Below are 18,160 nucleotides of genomic sequence, written 5' to 3' on the forward strand. Positions count from 1 at the left end.
CTGGCTTACTGTGTTGCTTCTCTAAAAATGTTGCTTTGAAAGAAACTTTCGACCTTTGGGGAGCTTCTATATAATTCAATTTATGAGAAGCAAAGTTATGTTATGTCCTTATTTGCTGCACAGTGGCAACTGGTCATGTCAATAAGATAGGGCAGATGTAAGATGAGTTCTTTTGTTGGATAAAGGTGAGGAAAATATATGAATATTAAAAATGTTGCATTACAATAGAATCATGAAGTTGTAAGAACTTGTTAGTTGTTAATATATAACTTTATGTGATTGGATTTTCTTTTTCTTTTTCATGGACTATATTGTGTTGATTTAATTATAATACAAGCTTTTGGATGTAGGTAACTGTGAACCGAGTCATATTTAGGTTGAAAAATTATTGCTAAATCATGTTTAATTCTAGCTTGCTTTTCTGAATTCTATAATTTTATTTAACTGTTTGAAACTGGTAATGCATTCTCTTGCTTACTGTAGAAGAAGTTCTAGCTTCGGGTGAGCCTTGGTACAATGGCAAGGGTCTGCATCATGACTCTGTTCAAATGTTCTTGTCATAGAAACTACCCTTTTGCTCATCGTGATAGGGTTCATACATTTGACTCTCCAAACTCCCACAAGAGTGAGAGCCTTGTGCACTGGGCCATTATTTACAATAGAAGTGCAAGAATTTGAGTAGGGACCAGGGCTTTCTAGTAGGAAATTGAATCCCCTATGCATCATATTCTTGTCTCAGATTGAGTTGAGATGATAGGATAGTGGTTTTAGTGCGGATGAAGAAAAGGGTGTAGTAATGGGATAGGATCATATAATGGATCAATAGCAAAAATATGAAAGGTTTATTAGAAAAAATGAGTGAACTAGGATTTAGTTAGCTGAGATGGCAGGTGGTTAGATTATTTTTGAACAAATGAGATCATCTTTTGTGATATGGGGGTTTGGAATCTTGAGTTTGTTTTGCGTGAAGCAGGACGGACTGGGAGAGGATGTTCACTGAGGAGCCAGGCTCTGTACAGGGAGAAACATTTTTCTGTTTGCCTCAAAGCTGTCTTTTTCATTGAATAAAATCACTTTAAACCAGAATTCTATTATTGGTTCCCATTAGAGACCAATGTCATTGTTGGCATTGGCAAGTTTTGGTTCTTAAATATGTGTTGTTCATAAACACTTTCAAGTTGCATGAAAGCTCATGTGAGCTTGTATTGCATGCAAAATCTCTAGTGATCCATCCATTGATGTTTGAAGAAGTTTAGTGGTGATGATTATTCATTAGATTAGTAAACTAGGCCTGTGTGCTTGCAATGCCATAATACATAGGGGGGAAAGCTAAGGAACTTTTGGGCTTGGCATCTGAATTTCTTTTTTATGGCACTACTAATTGTGAAGTTTTTGCATGATAATGGAATGACGGACTCCGAATTGCCTGATTGCTTCATATGTACATTGTGTTTTTATACATTTCTTAAATGCATGGCTTAATTTCCCTGCATTTTTATAACCTTATAATAAAAAAAATTGTTTTGTCCCATTGAGTAGTTGTTCTTGTAAAATAACATACTAGTTTCTGTAGGTGGCACTGTGGCAAATTGATAGGAGGTTTGGACAACAATATTGAAGGTTCATATTGCTAACAAGGCAATCCAGCACTTCATTTACATTTTTGGACATCCTTATTTCACGATTTTTAAATATTATAAATAACTCATGAACCCCTCATCCTCAAATCAAATCTTAAATCTCAAAAACAAACAAACTAGATGAATCAAATCTTAAATCTCAAAAACAAACAAACTAGATGAAAATTGAAATTTTTAAAGAGAGTTTAATGTCTATACACTGACAATATAAAATAATTTTACATCGTCATCCAATCACTAATTATCTTTTAAATTACTTTAAAATAATTATTTTAAAAGTCAATATACTTATCATATATGATGATGAGTTGTAATTGAATTTTAAAAGTTAATATACTTATCATATATGATGAGTTATGATTGGATGACTATATAATTTTTTTTACATTATGAATATATAATCTTTTTTCTCTTTAAAAAAATTAGTTGACGATGGAGATTTAAAAAAAGGATTTTAAATCTTAAAGAGCTTTGATTTTTTGAAATTATAGGCAAAGGAGATTCTTGACAACAAACTCGTTGGGTTCGTGTCTTTCGTGAAGTAGGTGAAGGTTCATGAGCTAGGATTCTCCGAGATGTATAAGGTTTAGGTGTTCTGCAATAGCAAGGAGATTCCTAAAGATCAAATTTGGAGCTGCGAGGAGGGCCTATCAGAAAGGGGGAATGATGCATGCTCAGCCTTCTAATGCTTTGCCAAGTTCTTGTTGTCTGCTTCTGATTGTGAATACATTCTCAATTCAGTGTGTTCTGTGAAAATCCTTGCAAATTGCAATGTATAATGTAATAATAATAGTAGTAACAACTAAAAATTGATTGTTGACTAATGGGTTAACATTTCAGGTCTTGGATGAATTGCAAACAGAATAGTGGCATGTGTTCATCGTTATGCCACTGCCAGTGTGAGCCATGGCAACGACATTGATGCCAAAAGGTATGAGGGGCATTGTTTGTTTGGGAGATTTAAAATTTAATTTTGAGATTTGAGGATGAAGGTTCATCAGTTTATCTATTTTAAAAATTTCATAAAAGATTATGAGGATTAAAAACCGTCATTATCTTCAAATTAATTATTTTAAAAATGCATTGAATTTGCCTTTAACATGATTTAATTTATGTTTACTTCCAAATCAGGTTCAATGAGATTTGTAGAATAATTTTCACATATTTTGGTGCTTTAATGTGAAGAGAGAGTATTAAATAAAATTTATAAATTATAATTGATTACTTTTTCTTTCTCTTTACAGCAATTATTTAATTTTGTCGAATATAATTTTCAGTTAAGTTTTTCAACTTACTTTATCGAAATAGTCTAACATTAAAATAATTTATGCTTAAATAATATTTCTATGATTATAATATTATCTTTAGATTATTTTTATTTATCGATTTATTCGATAAATCAACCCAACCTTTACCTAGCACGTGTTAGTTAGGTTGAGATTATCAACCCAATCATAAAATGGGTCTAATCTAAGTAATGTTAATTTTTTGGAGAAAACTTAGATGCAATATTATTTGAGATGTTTTGGTTGTTGTTTAATCAGAATTGGAGTTCTAATTTAATATCCGTGTAATAAAGATTTGCGTTAGAGAATTATACATATTATTAAGGTAAAATTTAAATTCTGATTGAATAATAATAAAGTTTGAGTAAATATCCATGAAAGTGTTACAATGACAAATAAGATTAGTTGAAAATTTTAAATTTAGTTTTTAAATATAAAAAAATATGATAAATTAGTTTTACAAATAATTTAATAATAAATTTATTCTTAAACTTTATAATTTAAGGTTAAATTAATTATTACAAAATATAATTTATTTTCAAGTTGATATTTGAACATTATAATTTAAACCAAATAATCTCTCAAATTTACAAATTTAAGAATGTATATCTATCACACTTTTTTTTATCCTTACCTTTTATCCCGCTAGTTAACATTGTTGAACTCGGAGATTAGACTACCGTTTTTTACATTACAGGGTACAGCAGGAAAATACCAGAAAGGGTTTGAAGCTGGGACAAAATCCGAGTTACTCACAACCGAGCTCAAGGTAATATCACTAACCTTCACTACTTTGGTGGTTCATATTTAAGACCTTTTCTTCAATTTGAATTTCAACCGAAAGCTATCTAACCAATAAGCTTGGTCGCTTTAACCCCATCAACATGTTGAATACCCTTCTCTGCAAATGCATCACTTTCGCAGCAACATCACGTTACCCTCTTTTCCACCACTACCCATTACCATTTTCTCTGCGTTTCTACACCACAACCACTTCAAATTCACGCTCCTTTGCGGTATCCTACCTCATCCACAATTTTGGGTTCTCCCCTGAATCTGCTTCCAAAGTTTCTGAAAACCACAAAATTTATTTCCGTACCCCGGAAAAGCCTGAGTCAGTAATCAGGTTCTTCAGAGACCACGGTTTTTCTGACTCCCAAATAAACAATATGGTTAGAAGGGTACCTAGGCTGATTTCCTGCAACCCTTGCAAAAGGGTATTGCCCAAGTTTGAATTTTTACTCTCGAAAGGTGTTTCTAGCTCTGAAATTGTTGACCTAATTAGTAAGTACCCTTTAATGTTGACTCGAAGCCTGAAGAATTTTATAGTGCCAACCTACGAATTGGTATATAGATTCTTGCAATCTGATAAGAACACTGTTGCTTGTATGTTTGCTAATTCATCTGTCTTTGGTAGCGGCTATCTTGTGGCACACAACGTCAGTGTGATGCTTAAGAATGGATTGAGTGAATCAAACATTGCAAGATTGCTTCGGTACCGTAGTAAGGCGGTGTTCCGTGCAACGGATATTCTTAAAGTGGTGAGGGAAGTAAAGGATTTGGGATTTGATCCTTCAAAAGTTGCTTTTGTTATGGCATTGCTAGCCATAAAACGTTACGATCAAAACTTGTGGAAGGAGAAAGTTGACGTCTTCAAGAAATGGGGTTGGTCTGATGAAACCTTTCTTGAAGCATTTAGGAGGCACCCTCACTGTATGTTGACATCCACTGACAAAATAAATATAGTGATGAATTTTTGGGTCAATCAGATGGGGTGGGATGCTTTAGCCCTTGTCAAAGGTCCAAAGATTTTCGGGTTGAGTATGGAGAAAACAATCATTCCAAGAGCCTCAATAGTGCAGTTGCTTCTTGAGAAAGGTTTGCGAAAAAGGAGTGCAAGCATAACTTGCCCCATTATGATACCTGAAAAGAGGTTCCTGAACAGGTTTATAAAATGTTTTAAGGAGGAGTCTTCTGATCTGTTAAAGTTGTATGCGGAAAAGCTGAATCTTGCGTATTCCAGGGAGAAGTCTGGAATGTTGTGCACCAAATAAGTAACTTCTTAATCAATTTTCATATAGTTTCAATGTCTTGTTCCTTCTTCAGTTTAAGTACTTGTTCAATATAGACTACAACTGGAGCTAGTATAGCTAACTGGTTTCATTTGCAAATTTGGTCCACTCTAGTTATTGTTTTCATTATTTGTTTTTTTTCACTATTGCGATGTTTATCAGTCTTTTTGCCAGCAAATAGCAACACTAGCAAAAGTTCAAATCGTCTTGTCTTGCATGTGTGATCATGAAATAATTGTGATAGATTTGTTTCTCTCACATTAGGTTGCTGGACTTGTAATGGTTTTAAATTGCAGTTTTAGTTGTGATTATGATTTCTTTGCAATTGCCAAAATAATGAAAAGTTATGAGCAAATGCAGCCACAAAGGCTGTTATGTAGACCTTCAATCCTCAATATTGTGGCGTTAATAATACCATAATCAGGTCATATACACTGCACTTAATTTTTTCACATATTGGCAAGTTACTCATTATTTTTACCCTTTGGTTAAACTGATTTGGATAATGTGTAGTTAGGTTTAAATAGCAGAGGTATTTATTTATTTTAATTAACTGCCATTTAGTCCTTGTTCTTCAGTTTTTTTCTTTTCTCGAGTGCATGATAACTAAGCAATAAGAATTTCTTGAACAGTTTGTTCCCACGTACTTTTTGAGGAAATATTTTACTTAATTGTTTCTGGGTATTGTGTATTTCCGTTATGCTTTTACATGTTGACACTGAACACTAAAATGAAGCATTCTTACCTTAAGGCTCATGCTTCTGCTTCGTTGAAGCAATATGGTGAAGAAAACTTGGGCCCTTCTATGCCAGAAAATAATTCAGGGTATGCAAATATGATGTGAGAACTGCTTTTCATTAGAAAGGATATGGAAACGTAAAGAAAATAAGAATTTACATGTTAATTCTGATTTAAGGCAAAAAGATTTATAATTATTTAAACTACCTTGATTGAGTCATTTGATTCATTGAACACTCGAGTCTTTTTTATTTTTGTCTTACTGTTCTGAAAAATATCACTCAGTATAAACTCATTGCATGTTTACATTATTTCATGAGTAAGGCATGTGCTTTATTAGAATGGTTAGTCATCCTTCTTCAAAATACCTTTCCTTTTGTTATACACATTGTTTTAAAGGAACTTCTATCTCTTAAAGATTTGTGGTAGTTTCTTTTTAGTGTTCATCGATATTCAATCATGTTTAACATTTTTGTTGCCCTCTTGAGCCACTAAGGCTTACTATTAATATCTTATTCGCCTCGTTAGTGTACTTTCTCTTTTCTTTCTAGCAATATATTCTCCTCTTGAAAAAGAAAGACATTCCCTTTGGCAGACTGCGTGGCAGATTTCACATGTTCCAGATCAAATTTTCACTCATGTATGTGGCAAGAAGTGTGTTCTTATTGTGGACGGGGTAGCCATTCGCTGACTTTGTGCAGAAAGAGTATGAGACATCACCTATTTCCATTGAAGTTTGAAAGATAGCTGATTGTTATGTCAACTAATCTAGGGCAACTGGTATAGCATTATTATGGAATGCTGGGTAGGTATATGCAAATAGAAGGGACATATTAGGGTGTGTTTATTAACCCCTTTGGAGCCTTGTAAACAGAAGTTCCTGCTTTCCAAAGCAGCAAATGTAGAAGGAATGCGGCAGATGGATTGGTGTTCAATTGAACCCAATTGAGTTCCAAACACACACTTAGTCTTAGGGGCTTTCCTGTTTTAGCATTCCTTTGTTATCTGATGTTTGATTGAAGTGTAAAAAGCAATATGTTAAGAACCATCCCTCGTAAGCTAATAGTTGCAGAAGCTGTAGCCTTTAAGCCAAAAACCTTGTGGGTATGAACTTTGATGCCTATCTTTGGACGGGGTGGTCCAGAGATACCATTCTTGAAGCATTGATTAAGCAAGCCATAGTGAATGTTCTTATTGAGAGATAAAATTAATGCTGTGGCGATATTTTGCTTGAATTGTTTTGTTGGAATTCTTCTGCTCATGTCAAAGGATTGGATGCCATGTTTCCTCGATTCATATTTTATATTTGAAGAAATAAAATGGAACAAGGAAAGGTGTATTTACTTTTCATTTTATTTAATTTAAAATACATTGTGATTTTAACTTACTACCTCGAAGTATCTTTTTTTTTTTCTTGTAAAGAAGTTAATAGCAGTGCTGATTTATGAGCTGAGAGTGGTTCTTATAGCATTCAAAGGCTTTGGGTAGCTGTCTTGTTGGGTCTTTGGATGATGATAGAAATATATTTTTTTACCACACTCTTTCTAACACTTTTTATTATTGGTTAAAATTTATTAAAAATTATAAAATGTTGAGGGAGATTTATTAAGTAAATGGGATCTTCAAGATTTTGTGATTTTAATAAATTTCAATCTAACTGATAGGGAATGGATTAGAGAATATGTTCCTAAGACTGGTTCTCATAACATTCAAAGGATAGTAGTTTATCTTCAATCAAATTATAATTGATGATTTATGTTTGGCCTTGGGGACTTTGGGTGATTGGTGAGACTTTTTTCCTCTTCTTTTTCCACGAGATATCTTTATTGAAATTTAGAATTAAAAGCTTCTCTATACGTCAAGAGCATCACATATACATTTTGTTAAATAAAAAAAAAAAGAGCATCATATATACTTTCTATTTTGTTTTTTAGTTTTTGTTTTAAACTCTGGCTAAGTGAATGATGCTGTATATAAATAATTAAGAAAGGATTAGATCCGGAAGTTTTGCGGTGCTTCATTTATCAAAAAGTCTGGTAGTATCTAATATTTGTAGCTTCTTCACACTTACTGTTGATTCTTTTTAGATAAAGGAGGTTACTTTTGTGAAAAATTGACTGACACATGTCTCTCATGAATAAGTTGTAAATGAGTTAAGTTATTCCTGAATTAGTTGAATTTAACTCATTAAATGATCAAGCTTGTTTGTTTAATTAAATAAATAAATTTAAGCTTCAGATTGAATTCGATTATTTAAATAAATCAAACTCAAAGTTTAACATTAATAACTCATGAATTACTCGTTTATATATAAAAAGAAAATTAAAGTTACATAGAATCTACAAAATATATATATATAACAAAAATTACATAAATTTTACAATATCTTAGTGCATGTTTAATACATTTTCATTTGAAGCTCAGTATATATTATTAAAATATGTTTTTTACAGAATTATTAATAAAATAATTTATTAAATACTGCATTAATAAAGTTAAAAAAATAATTAAGTTTTAAATGAACTAAACAAGTCTAGTTCAAGCTTTAGTTTTTTTTTTTTAACAAGTCCAACTTCTAATTAGACTGATTTAAATAAAGGTAAAAATAAATATCTTTAATTTATTTTGAAAAACTGATTCTTATTCTTTGTAGTCAACGTCTGATAAACATGTAAAAATATTTATCTTTAATTGGACGTTGACGGTAGACAGTGAATAACTGATTCAGAGGAGAAATTAAAAATATTTATCTTTAATTGGACGTTGACTACATGTAAAAATATTTATCTTTATTAATAGTACTAATTTCAATGAATAACTGATTCTTATTCTTTAATTTTTTTTTTTAACGTCTTACACTCTTACTCATTAGATAAACCTTTAAATTTATCATCGATTTAATTATTTATTTGGTCCTATAGATATAATAATTTTTTATTTTAACCCCAGAATATTTTCTTTTAATTCTTATAGACACTATTTTTAATTTCTTCTAATTTTCTTCATGAAGACTAACAGGGACTAAAATGATGTGTATAGAAACTAAAATTATGTATTTTTAAGTATAAGGATTAAAAAAGAAATTTTTTTATAACTACAAAGAAGAAACGAATAATTAAATCTTAATCTTCCAAATTCATCTTTGAGATTGTAGGGTTAGCTACTTTAGTTTCTAAGATTCAATTTATTTTGAAGTTAAAAAAGATTTTTTTTTTTTCATGAATCCTTAGTTTTAGAAAAAAGTCATTTTGCTTTATTTTATAATTTAATTAGAATATATTAAGTGTCATCTAATCATAGATTAACATACTATATGATAAGATTGATATATTTTGTAATAATTATTTTAAATTTAAATTTTTTATTTGCAAATATTAAAATAATTATACTATGTAAAAATTAAATTCTTATTTTCTCATTATAGTTTTTTCATTTAAAACAAAAAAAACTAACTGATGATGTTTTGTAGAGTAAAAAGAAAAACTAAGGATGATTTTTAAAAAACTTAATTATTAATTTAGTCTTTAATCATTTTAAAATAATTAGTTCCTTTATTTTCAAACGCTTCCTCTTACATTTTTAAAAAATGCATCAATCCACTCGTCAGCTCCATTAAGTTGATTGATGAAGTTGTCTTACGTGACACTAAGGGCTATTATCACCAACCATCCACCACGCACAACACAACCCTCTCATCTTCCACTTCCGCAACATATCACCCCCTCCTAACTCCTTGGCTTCCAATCACACGAATGACTAATGCTAGGTGCACCTAGCATTTTTTAAAATGTCAAAATTGTTTGTGTGCTTTCTTTGTATTTGTGTTGGGTGTGCGTAAGGGTAGTCCGTAAATCGTACAGATCAAGTTGATCCATAAGATTGATATGGATCAAGTTGATCCGTATGTTGATATTAAGCATACGGATCAAGTTGATCCGTAAAAGACTTACAGATCGACTTAAAAGGCTTACGGATCAAGGATATTTCAGTCTTTTCCCCTTAAGTGTTGGGTGCACCAACAATAATGTTAAGTGCACTTAACATCAGCCCCCACAAATCCTCTGTGCTCAACATCTTCCAATGGGCCTAAAGCCTATACTAATTACTGGGCCCACCCCTTCATCTTGACAATTACTTTGTGCACCCAACAAATTATGTAAAGTGACAAAAATACCATTTACTTAAAATTTAAAAAAGCTTTCCTCTCCCTCTCCCTCTCCCTTTATGTATGTTGCGCGTTCCTCCTCTCTCTTCTTCTTCTCCGCCATTGTATTTATTTAATTACTTAAATTTGTTTTTTTAAGTTGGTTTTTAATAATTAATTAATTCAATAAAAAATTAATTTATTATTTTTGTTTAATCAATTTAATTATATTTGATATTTGAAATAGTTATTTGTAAAATATTTAAATATCATTGATTCCAAATTTGTATAAGTATATATTGTACATATTAGTTTGACAAGAAAATTTATAGTTGTAAATGACAAAAAAAATTTATTGATATAGTGATATAAATATTTTTATACTAATAGTAATAAATATTTATATAAATAGTATTTTAAAGTGTAAAAAATACTCATTTATTGGAAATTAAAAAATTTGTAGTAAGATTTTTATCATATATTTAAGTTTACTAGAATTAGTGATGTGCAGTCGAACGATGACATTAATTGTTATGATTTTTTCAATGTGCAGATTATGGTTAGAACCAGAGGATTGGGTTGGGCTTTAAACAAGATTATAAGAAGAACCTTAGGGAGAAAAGTTAGTGGTGATGCGGATGAAGTCCCTCAACGACGAAGGCCCACAGCATCTGGACGTAGGCAACGGGAAGCTGCACCTATTGCTGAGGATGTTGCGCATGTGGATCCTGTAGTTGACGAGGTCCATGAATAACCTAAAGAGGTAATTGATGATGATGTAGTTGTTGATGCACAGGGTTTTCCAGGTAGACCCCATGATACATCAGTTTTGATGGACTATGATCATCATGTGACAATCATAGTTTGGAATGGAGAGATATTTATATTTTTAAATAAATTATATTTTCATAACTATATCTTATTCTAGTTGAAATGAATTAAATTTTTATTTTCAGGAACGTCTTGAGTTGAAGTTGTCCTCCCATTGAAAGAAGGTAGAGAAATTTGGAGGCCTGCTCCAAAGATTGAAGGTTTAGTGGCTGCCACGAGATTAAGTCCTCTGATCGCTTGTTCCTTGGACACTGGTGACAGGGGACTTATATATACTTTTGCGGAGAGGTGGCATAAGGAAACTAGTAGTTTCCCTCTTCCTGTAGGTGAGGTCATTATCAGCTTGGATGATGTGGTGCCCATTACAGGCGTCTTTCATAGCTTTGAGGCTCTTCATGTGGACGAAGTCGTGGACCTGTTAGTTGACTTGGTTGAAGTTAGTTTAAAAGAAGCAAGAGCTGAAACATTGCAATGTCATGGGTCATATGTTTGGTTTTCCTAGCTGTGAGACATTTATCGTAGCAAATGTGACGCACCATAGTGGACTATAGCAGGTCAAACATATCTTTTGCATCTGATAGGTTACACACTCTTTGTTAACAAGAGTGTCACACACGTGCATGTGGTATTCTTCGATGCATTTCGTGACCTCAGTCAGACTGGAAGTTACGCATGAGAAGCTACTGCACTAGTTCATATGTATGAGAATTTGAATGATGTGTCAAAGAGAAACTCCAGGAAACTTGTAGGATATATCACGGTTTATAGGTATAATTTTTAGTTTTGTAGTATTTTGGTATTGTTTTGAAATTTTTTTGTTTTTTAAATATGTATAGTGTTGGATTTACGAGCATTTTCCTACTATTGTTTCTTCTATTGCTGTTGAAGATTATCATGAAAGGAAATCATATGCTTGTCGTTGGAAGTCTAGGAAGGTGTTACCAATGTCAACATATCATAAGTGGTTGGATAAATTGACGTTTGATGCTATGTGTTGGATTTCTTATGGTGATCATCGCACATTCAGAGAGTTTGAAGTAATCTTTTTATTTTTTGAACATATCAGATGGGGTCCACCTATTGTCAAATACCGACCAAAGAGGGTTGTGCGACAGTTTGGGTATATGCAAACCATTCCTCCTCACCCTGGTGCTCCGTCTCTATGTATACAGGATATTAATGCTAGATGAATTTAGTTTTCTGAATACCTTGCACTAGTGGGTCAGATATGTGTTACGCCTGGACAGTATGCAACAAACTACATGGAGTGATTCTATATGATATCTCATCCCTTCATGAGTCCGACACAACTTAGGGATCCTCCAAGATATTCACCCGTGGTGCACGATGAAACATTTGTTGAACTAGATCCTCCTCAGCAATCGATTGTCGCAACGGCTACGACAAAACCACATGTAAATGAACCTGCTGATGTAGACCAACCTCGACATGTACTGGAATAATATATTTTGAATTGTCATTGTTACTTATTTTATGTGTCACGCATTAAGTGCTTACTTTTTTCGTTATTGTTAATGTCGTAGGAGGCTTGCCAAGCAATAGCAGAAAGGATGGGACGCTTGATCAACCTGAGGGTAGTCACTGAAGGAACATAAACATACACTATGATCGAGAAATGCTTAAGGATCACCAAATGTGTGATTGCGCAACAGAATGTATATGTTCGATCGAGACGAAGGTAGCGTATAAAAGACGCATGAAGACTATTAGGATTTTTTTAGATTTTATATCAATTACGTATGCAATATAACTGAACAATGTTTATTATTTAATATTATTTGATAAGCTTTTTATTTATTTTCATTTATGTGGTATGTGAATATTAAATTAATGACCTATTTAGTCGAGTAACCCTAAACCCTAATTAGTCACGTAACCATAAATACTAATTAGCCACATAACCCTAATCCCTAATTAGTCAAGTAAGACAAAATCATAATTAGTCAAGTAACACTAAACCCTCATTAGTCAAGTAACCCTAAACCCCCATTAGTCAAATAACTCTGTCATAAAAACACTAAAACATAAATAATTATATAATGTTTGATGTTTTTTTTCTAATTTTATTTTTTGCACAGTCAATACTTAAGTCAAATAAATAAATATACAAACGTCCAATGAAACACACTTAATTATCATATTACATGACAACCCCATAAAGTGACTAAATGTTCAATCTTCCCCTAAATCAACAAAGTCTATTTTCAACCTCGTTAAATTTGTATACTGTTGCATTCTACTAATATATGATGTAGGTCACTGCTTTGCTTGATAATGACAATTTGTAGATCATAACAAAACTACTTGCGGTAAGGGACAACGATCTTTTAGAAATACCTGTTATATAGGGACATACACATTCAAATTATCATAACACATTTTATTACATAAACCCTACACAAACAGGATGATCATGCTTTTACATGAACAAAATGATTGTCATACACATGACTGATACATATAATGAGATGTACAAAACAATCTCTTGGGGGTTGACTTCTAAGAAGAAAAAACGTCATACTTTGTTAGAGAGAAAAAAAAATAAGGATGACATTATACCTTGATGTAATCACATATCCCATGTGAGTTATATTTATCCACTTATCCATGGTAATCTGCATGTAACAATTATAATTACATTTATTTAAAGCAAAATTAATCCATCAAAATGTAACAAAAAACTTATATATCATGAATAATCCATCAACAAATAACACTTTAAAAACCAAATTTAAAATAAAACGACTAAAATAAATTAAAAGTCTAAATTATTTTAAAATAAATATCACTTTTAAACTTTAAAAACTAAAATTTTCGAATGAATCATGAAACTATACCTATTTAAAAGTATTTTAATTAATAATACTAATTATATTTAATTAAACAATAAAGCAAATTTAAAGAAAATTTTAAAAAAATTAACTTACGGATTATCAATCTATATGGTACTTACAGATTGCCAATTTATAAGTTATATAAAATCTACGGATTATCAATTTGTAAATTGTATATAACTTACGAATTATCAATCTGTAATTTTTACGCGAAAAAAATAGATCAAAGTTGCAGACCTTACCTCCACCGTTAATGGCCACACCAACCACCACCACAACCATCACTTGCTAGTAACTAAAGAGGACACAATAATGAATGAACACCTCTCACGATAACCTCTCACGAGAATGAAGGTGAAGGCAAAGAAAAAAAAATCACGTGGAGAATGAAAGTGAAAAAGAAGAAGTTATAAGGGAGGAGTAATTTTAGAATTTTCAAAAGTTGTTGGGTGCACAAGAAATTTTCTTGGTGCACAAAGCAACTCCCCTTCATCTTCCACAAATTTTAGGAGTATTCACTTGTTTTAGTTCTATGTGATTCAACCTAACCTAATTCTTAAAATCTAATTATAAATAGGTTGAATGAAAAATTCTATTTCTTAAATCCATCTCAACACATACAATATAATTAAATTTATTATTATATAATTAATTATTAAATACAAGATACTTGAATTTTTATCTCACATAATTTATTAAATGATTCATTTTAAGTTAAGTTAGTATTTTGATCTTTTAATTTATTATTTAGGTTCAATTAAATTTTTTTGGGTTCAATTTGATTTTTAATTTTTTAAATCGATTCAATTTGATCCTTTAGTTTAACTTATAATAAATCTCATTTTGTGACGGTTCAAAACCTTCAATAATTTTAAATTGTCATTATATATATATATATATATATATTTTAAAAATTAAAAAAATTAAATTGAACAAAAAGAACTAAGAAATAAATTAAATAAATTTTAAAAATTAAAATACGAAATTAAACCCAAAAAATTAAATGACCAAAGCCTAAATAATAAATTAGAAAAGCAAGATGCTAATTTAACCTTAAAGGTAAGCCCCCTCCACCGTATGTTTGAACACGCTGATGTTTGAATCATAGAATTCTTCTTTGAACACCGTTCTGATGTTTCGTTCCCAACGCTTCAAACCCCTTCTCTATCTGAAGGGACTCACAACACCACCATCACTTCAAACCCCGAAACCCAATTCTCCTTTTCCCTCAACACTCTTTCCGAAACACATCTCACTCACTTCACAGCAACACTCATTTGCGGCTTCCTACCTCGTAAACACCTTCGGCCTCTCCCCGGAAACCGCTCTCAAGGTCTCCGAGCGCGTTCGCTTCGACACCCCTCAGAAGCCTGACTCAGTGATCGCGTTCTTCACAAGCAATGGATTCACCGTTCCCCAGATAAAAAGCATCGTCAAAAGGGTACCCGACGTGCTCAATTGCAACCCCCACAAGAGGCTCTGGCCAAAGTTCCAATTTTTACTCTCAAAAGGTGCTTCTTATCCCTCTGACATCGTTCACCTCGTGAATAGGTGCCCCAGAATCATCAATTCCAGCCTCGAGAAAAACGTGATCCCCACCTTCGAATTGGTAAAAAGGTTCCTTCAATCTGATAAGAAAACTATTGATTGTGTTTTCGCTAATAGGCATTTCCTTAATTACAACACTGCCTCTGAGAATGTGAATTTATTGCTTGATGTTGGAGTCAAGGACTCCAGCATCACCTATTTGTTCCGTAGGAGGGCTTCTATACTCTTGTCTAAGGACTTGAGGAAGAACATTGATGAAGTTAAGGAATTGGGGTTTGATCCTTCCAAGATGAGTTTTGTGATGGCCTTGCACGCCAAAATGAGTGTCCCGAAATCGAGGTGGGATGCCAAAGTTGATGCCTGCAAGAGCTGGGGATGGTCTGAGGAAATGGTTCTTGATGCCTTCAGGAAGCATCCCATCTTTATGTTAGGGTCCAAAGATAAGATTAATGAGGTGATGAGATTTTGGGTTGATCAGTTAGGTTGGGACCCTTTGGCCCTCGCCAAAATGCCGAAGATTTTTGGATATAGTTTGAAGGGAAGGATCATTCCGAGGGGTTTGGTTGTCCGATATTTGATCGGGAAAGGTTTGAGAAAGAAGAGTGCCAGCTTGTTAACCCCATTTTCTGCTTCTGAAAGGTTGTTTCTTGAAAATTATGTGATGCGTTTTAAGGAGGAAACACATCAACTATCAAAGGTTTATGTGGAAAAATGAGTTTCCAAGAAAACAGGGAGGATGGTGTAGCATCTGGCAGTTAGCAAAACGGAAGAGTACAATTTTGTAAGACTCAACCTTGTTTATGTTTTTTTCATCTTATTTTAGTAGTTTTGTAACTTTGTTAATCCTGTCACAGTTGCAACTGATTTAACTGAGTTGATTCATTTTGATGGGTTGGAACTCTTGTTGATTATTGTAGTCTCCAATTCGCATTGCAGTTGTCATGTAATCAACAACTGTGCTTTATAAATGACTGAAACACTAGCATGGATTCTTTAATATCCAATGCTTATTTGTAACCTTGCTCACACTTGAATCCTGCTGTTGTTGTCTTGTTGCCTGGGTAAGAAATATATATTTTGTATTTTGTTGGTGAATATATATTTTGCATTTGTAACCTAGCTGACATGGGCATGCTATTGTTGTTCCCTTCGTAAGCATATGAGTTCACTGTTCTTTAGTTATTAGTTCTAGTAAATCTCAATTTTTATGTTTGGCTTATCATTTGAAATATTTAAGGTTTTTTTTTTTTTGTCATAAAGCTTAGATGTAAAGGAGAGATAGATGAAGATACAAATCAAAGTTCCTTAATCATTGTGGAATTTAGAAAAAATCAAGGTCCATGTTTCATTTATTCATTGCTGCTGGAAGTTCAATTGAAGACAAAGTTTGAGTGATTGAACAGTTGTTTCTCAGATGTTTAGCAGGGAATATATTAAGTGATAGCTTCTGGTTACAGCATTATACATTAGGTAGAACTATTCACTTTTGTAGTTTGACGAGGAACACAAATGAATATTTAAGTGTTGCATTATGATAGATGCATCAAACGATAAGAATTTACTTTTTAACTTTATATGGTTGAGATGTTGAGTTGAGTTATAATTTAAGCTTTTAGATGTAGGAGCTCATAAACTGAGTTATATGCCAGGGTTAATTCTAGCTTTATTTTCTGAATTCTAAAAATTTATTTAAATATTGATGGAAAGTGGTAATGCATATTTTTGTTATAGTAGAGGTGTAGCTTTGGGGTGAGCCATGGTGCAACGACAAACTTTTGCCTCGTGACTTGGTGTTCAAGATTCTAGTTGTAGCAATAGCCCCTTTGCTTATGGGATTATGGTTTCATACATTTTACTCCTTCCATTCCCTCACAACAGTAGGAGTTTGGTGCAATAGGTCATCATTTACAACGAATGTGCAAACATGAGTAGGAACTAGGGATAAGCCAGTGGGAAATTGAACGCCTTGTCTTAGAGATCAAGACCGATGCCATGATCATAAGATTTTTGTCTTGTGAAAAGTTTGTGAATCTTTTTATGAGGATTTTTTTCATCAATGTAACCTGTTTGAGGAAACAATGTATGAATGTGAATCTAAAAGAGGCATGGAACTGGGAGACCATCGGCTTGTATTGTTCATAAACATTTTCATTGTTTAATAAAAATTTGGTTAGTAACTTCACCCTTATCAAGTAGTTTCTTCATTCCTTCCAAATTATCAGTTATTTGACTGTTTTGGGTTGTCCTATTGTATGATTCTTTTGTAGATGGTTGGTAGGTAATGGGACTTCAATTCAGCTACTCGTACTAATTTGTGGGGCTCAAAACTGCTAAACTTATGGCTTGCTTTCATTAGTGTAACTGCGTATCTGTTGTCTGAAATGGCATTTGTTTGAATTAATGGAAATGGATAGAATGGAAGGAAAATGGGAAAATGGAATGAAATAAAATTTGAGGCTATCTATGATTTTGAATTTTTTAATGTATGGTGGAAATAGAAGGGAGCCTGATGTAATTTATTCCATCCAATACTTTTATTTTTCTACCTTCAGTTTTTGGAATTGCAATTATAGGGAGATGAAACCATGTTGATTGTTTACTAATTTCATTGTTGTTCCATTCACTTTCCAAATAATTGAATCAATCTTTTACCCATAGAAATATCTATACATATGGAAATTTCATTTCATTCGACTCATGATTAGATATTCAAATATACTTATGCTTTCTAATTCTATGATTAAAGAAATATAAAGAAAATTGGGGTCAATCTACGCGAGAAAAGGATCTGTGTGCAGATAAGTTGGAACTAGTGAGATTCCTTGGAAATACATATGGAAAAAAGGGAAAATGAGAGGATTGGATGATTTTTATAAGGTGTAAATGTTATAAACTATATAATCAATACTGGGTTGGTTGATTTTGTACAGTTTGTGAACTGTATGTGTTTACTACTTCCAAGTTACATCATAACCTCTCGAGTTTTGCGTAGTTTCATGTTATGCCTTAGCTGTGCACACTGCACCGATAAGCATAATGGCATCGT

The 18,160-nt window shown here is 32.4% G+C and overlaps 2 protein-coding genes across 6 annotated transcripts; both read left to right on the forward strand.

Annotated features, from left to right (window-relative positions):
* The first annotated feature begins 3,589 nt into the window (after positions 1 to 3,589).
* On the forward strand, positions 3,590 to 6,971 carry LOC102661928 (uncharacterized). The gene is made up of 2 exons (XM_041010045.1): positions 3,590 to 3,695; positions 4,344 to 6,971. The coding sequence occupies exon 2, from the start codon at positions 4,375 to 4,377 to the stop codon at positions 4,978 to 4,980; it is 606 nt and encodes a 201-aa protein (XP_040865979.1). The 5' UTR covers positions 3,590 to 3,695; positions 4,344 to 4,374; the 3' UTR covers positions 4,981 to 6,971.
* A 7,655-nt stretch (positions 6,972 to 14,626) lies between these two features.
* LOC100792944 (uncharacterized) lies at positions 14,627 to 17,302 on the forward strand. 5 transcript variants are annotated; one of them, XR_418366.4, is made up of 2 exons: positions 14,627 to 15,895; positions 16,846 to 17,302. XR_418366.4 is itself a non-coding variant. In XM_003547348.5 (2 exons), exons 1-2 carry the CDS (start codon positions 14,699 to 14,701, stop codon positions 15,827 to 15,829), a joined length of 1,011 nt encoding a protein of 336 aa, XP_003547396.1. In that variant the 5' UTR covers positions 14,627 to 14,698; the 3' UTR covers positions 15,830 to 16,131. The 5 variants fall into 5 exon arrangements, 1 of the variants encoding a protein (XP_003547396.1); XR_418367.4 differs by having other exon boundaries at positions 16,849 to 17,302; XR_418365.4 differs by lacking the exon at positions 16,846 to 17,302 and adding an exon at positions 16,375 to 16,711.
* Positions 17,303 to 18,160: the final 858 nt, after the last annotated feature.

The sequence above is a fragment of the Glycine max genome, chromosome 15 (assembly GCF_000004515.6).
Source record: "Glycine max cultivar Williams 82 chromosome 15, Glycine_max_v4.0, whole genome shotgun sequence".
NCBI classification, from domain to species: domain Eukaryota; kingdom Viridiplantae; phylum Streptophyta; class Magnoliopsida; order Fabales; family Fabaceae; genus Glycine; species Glycine max.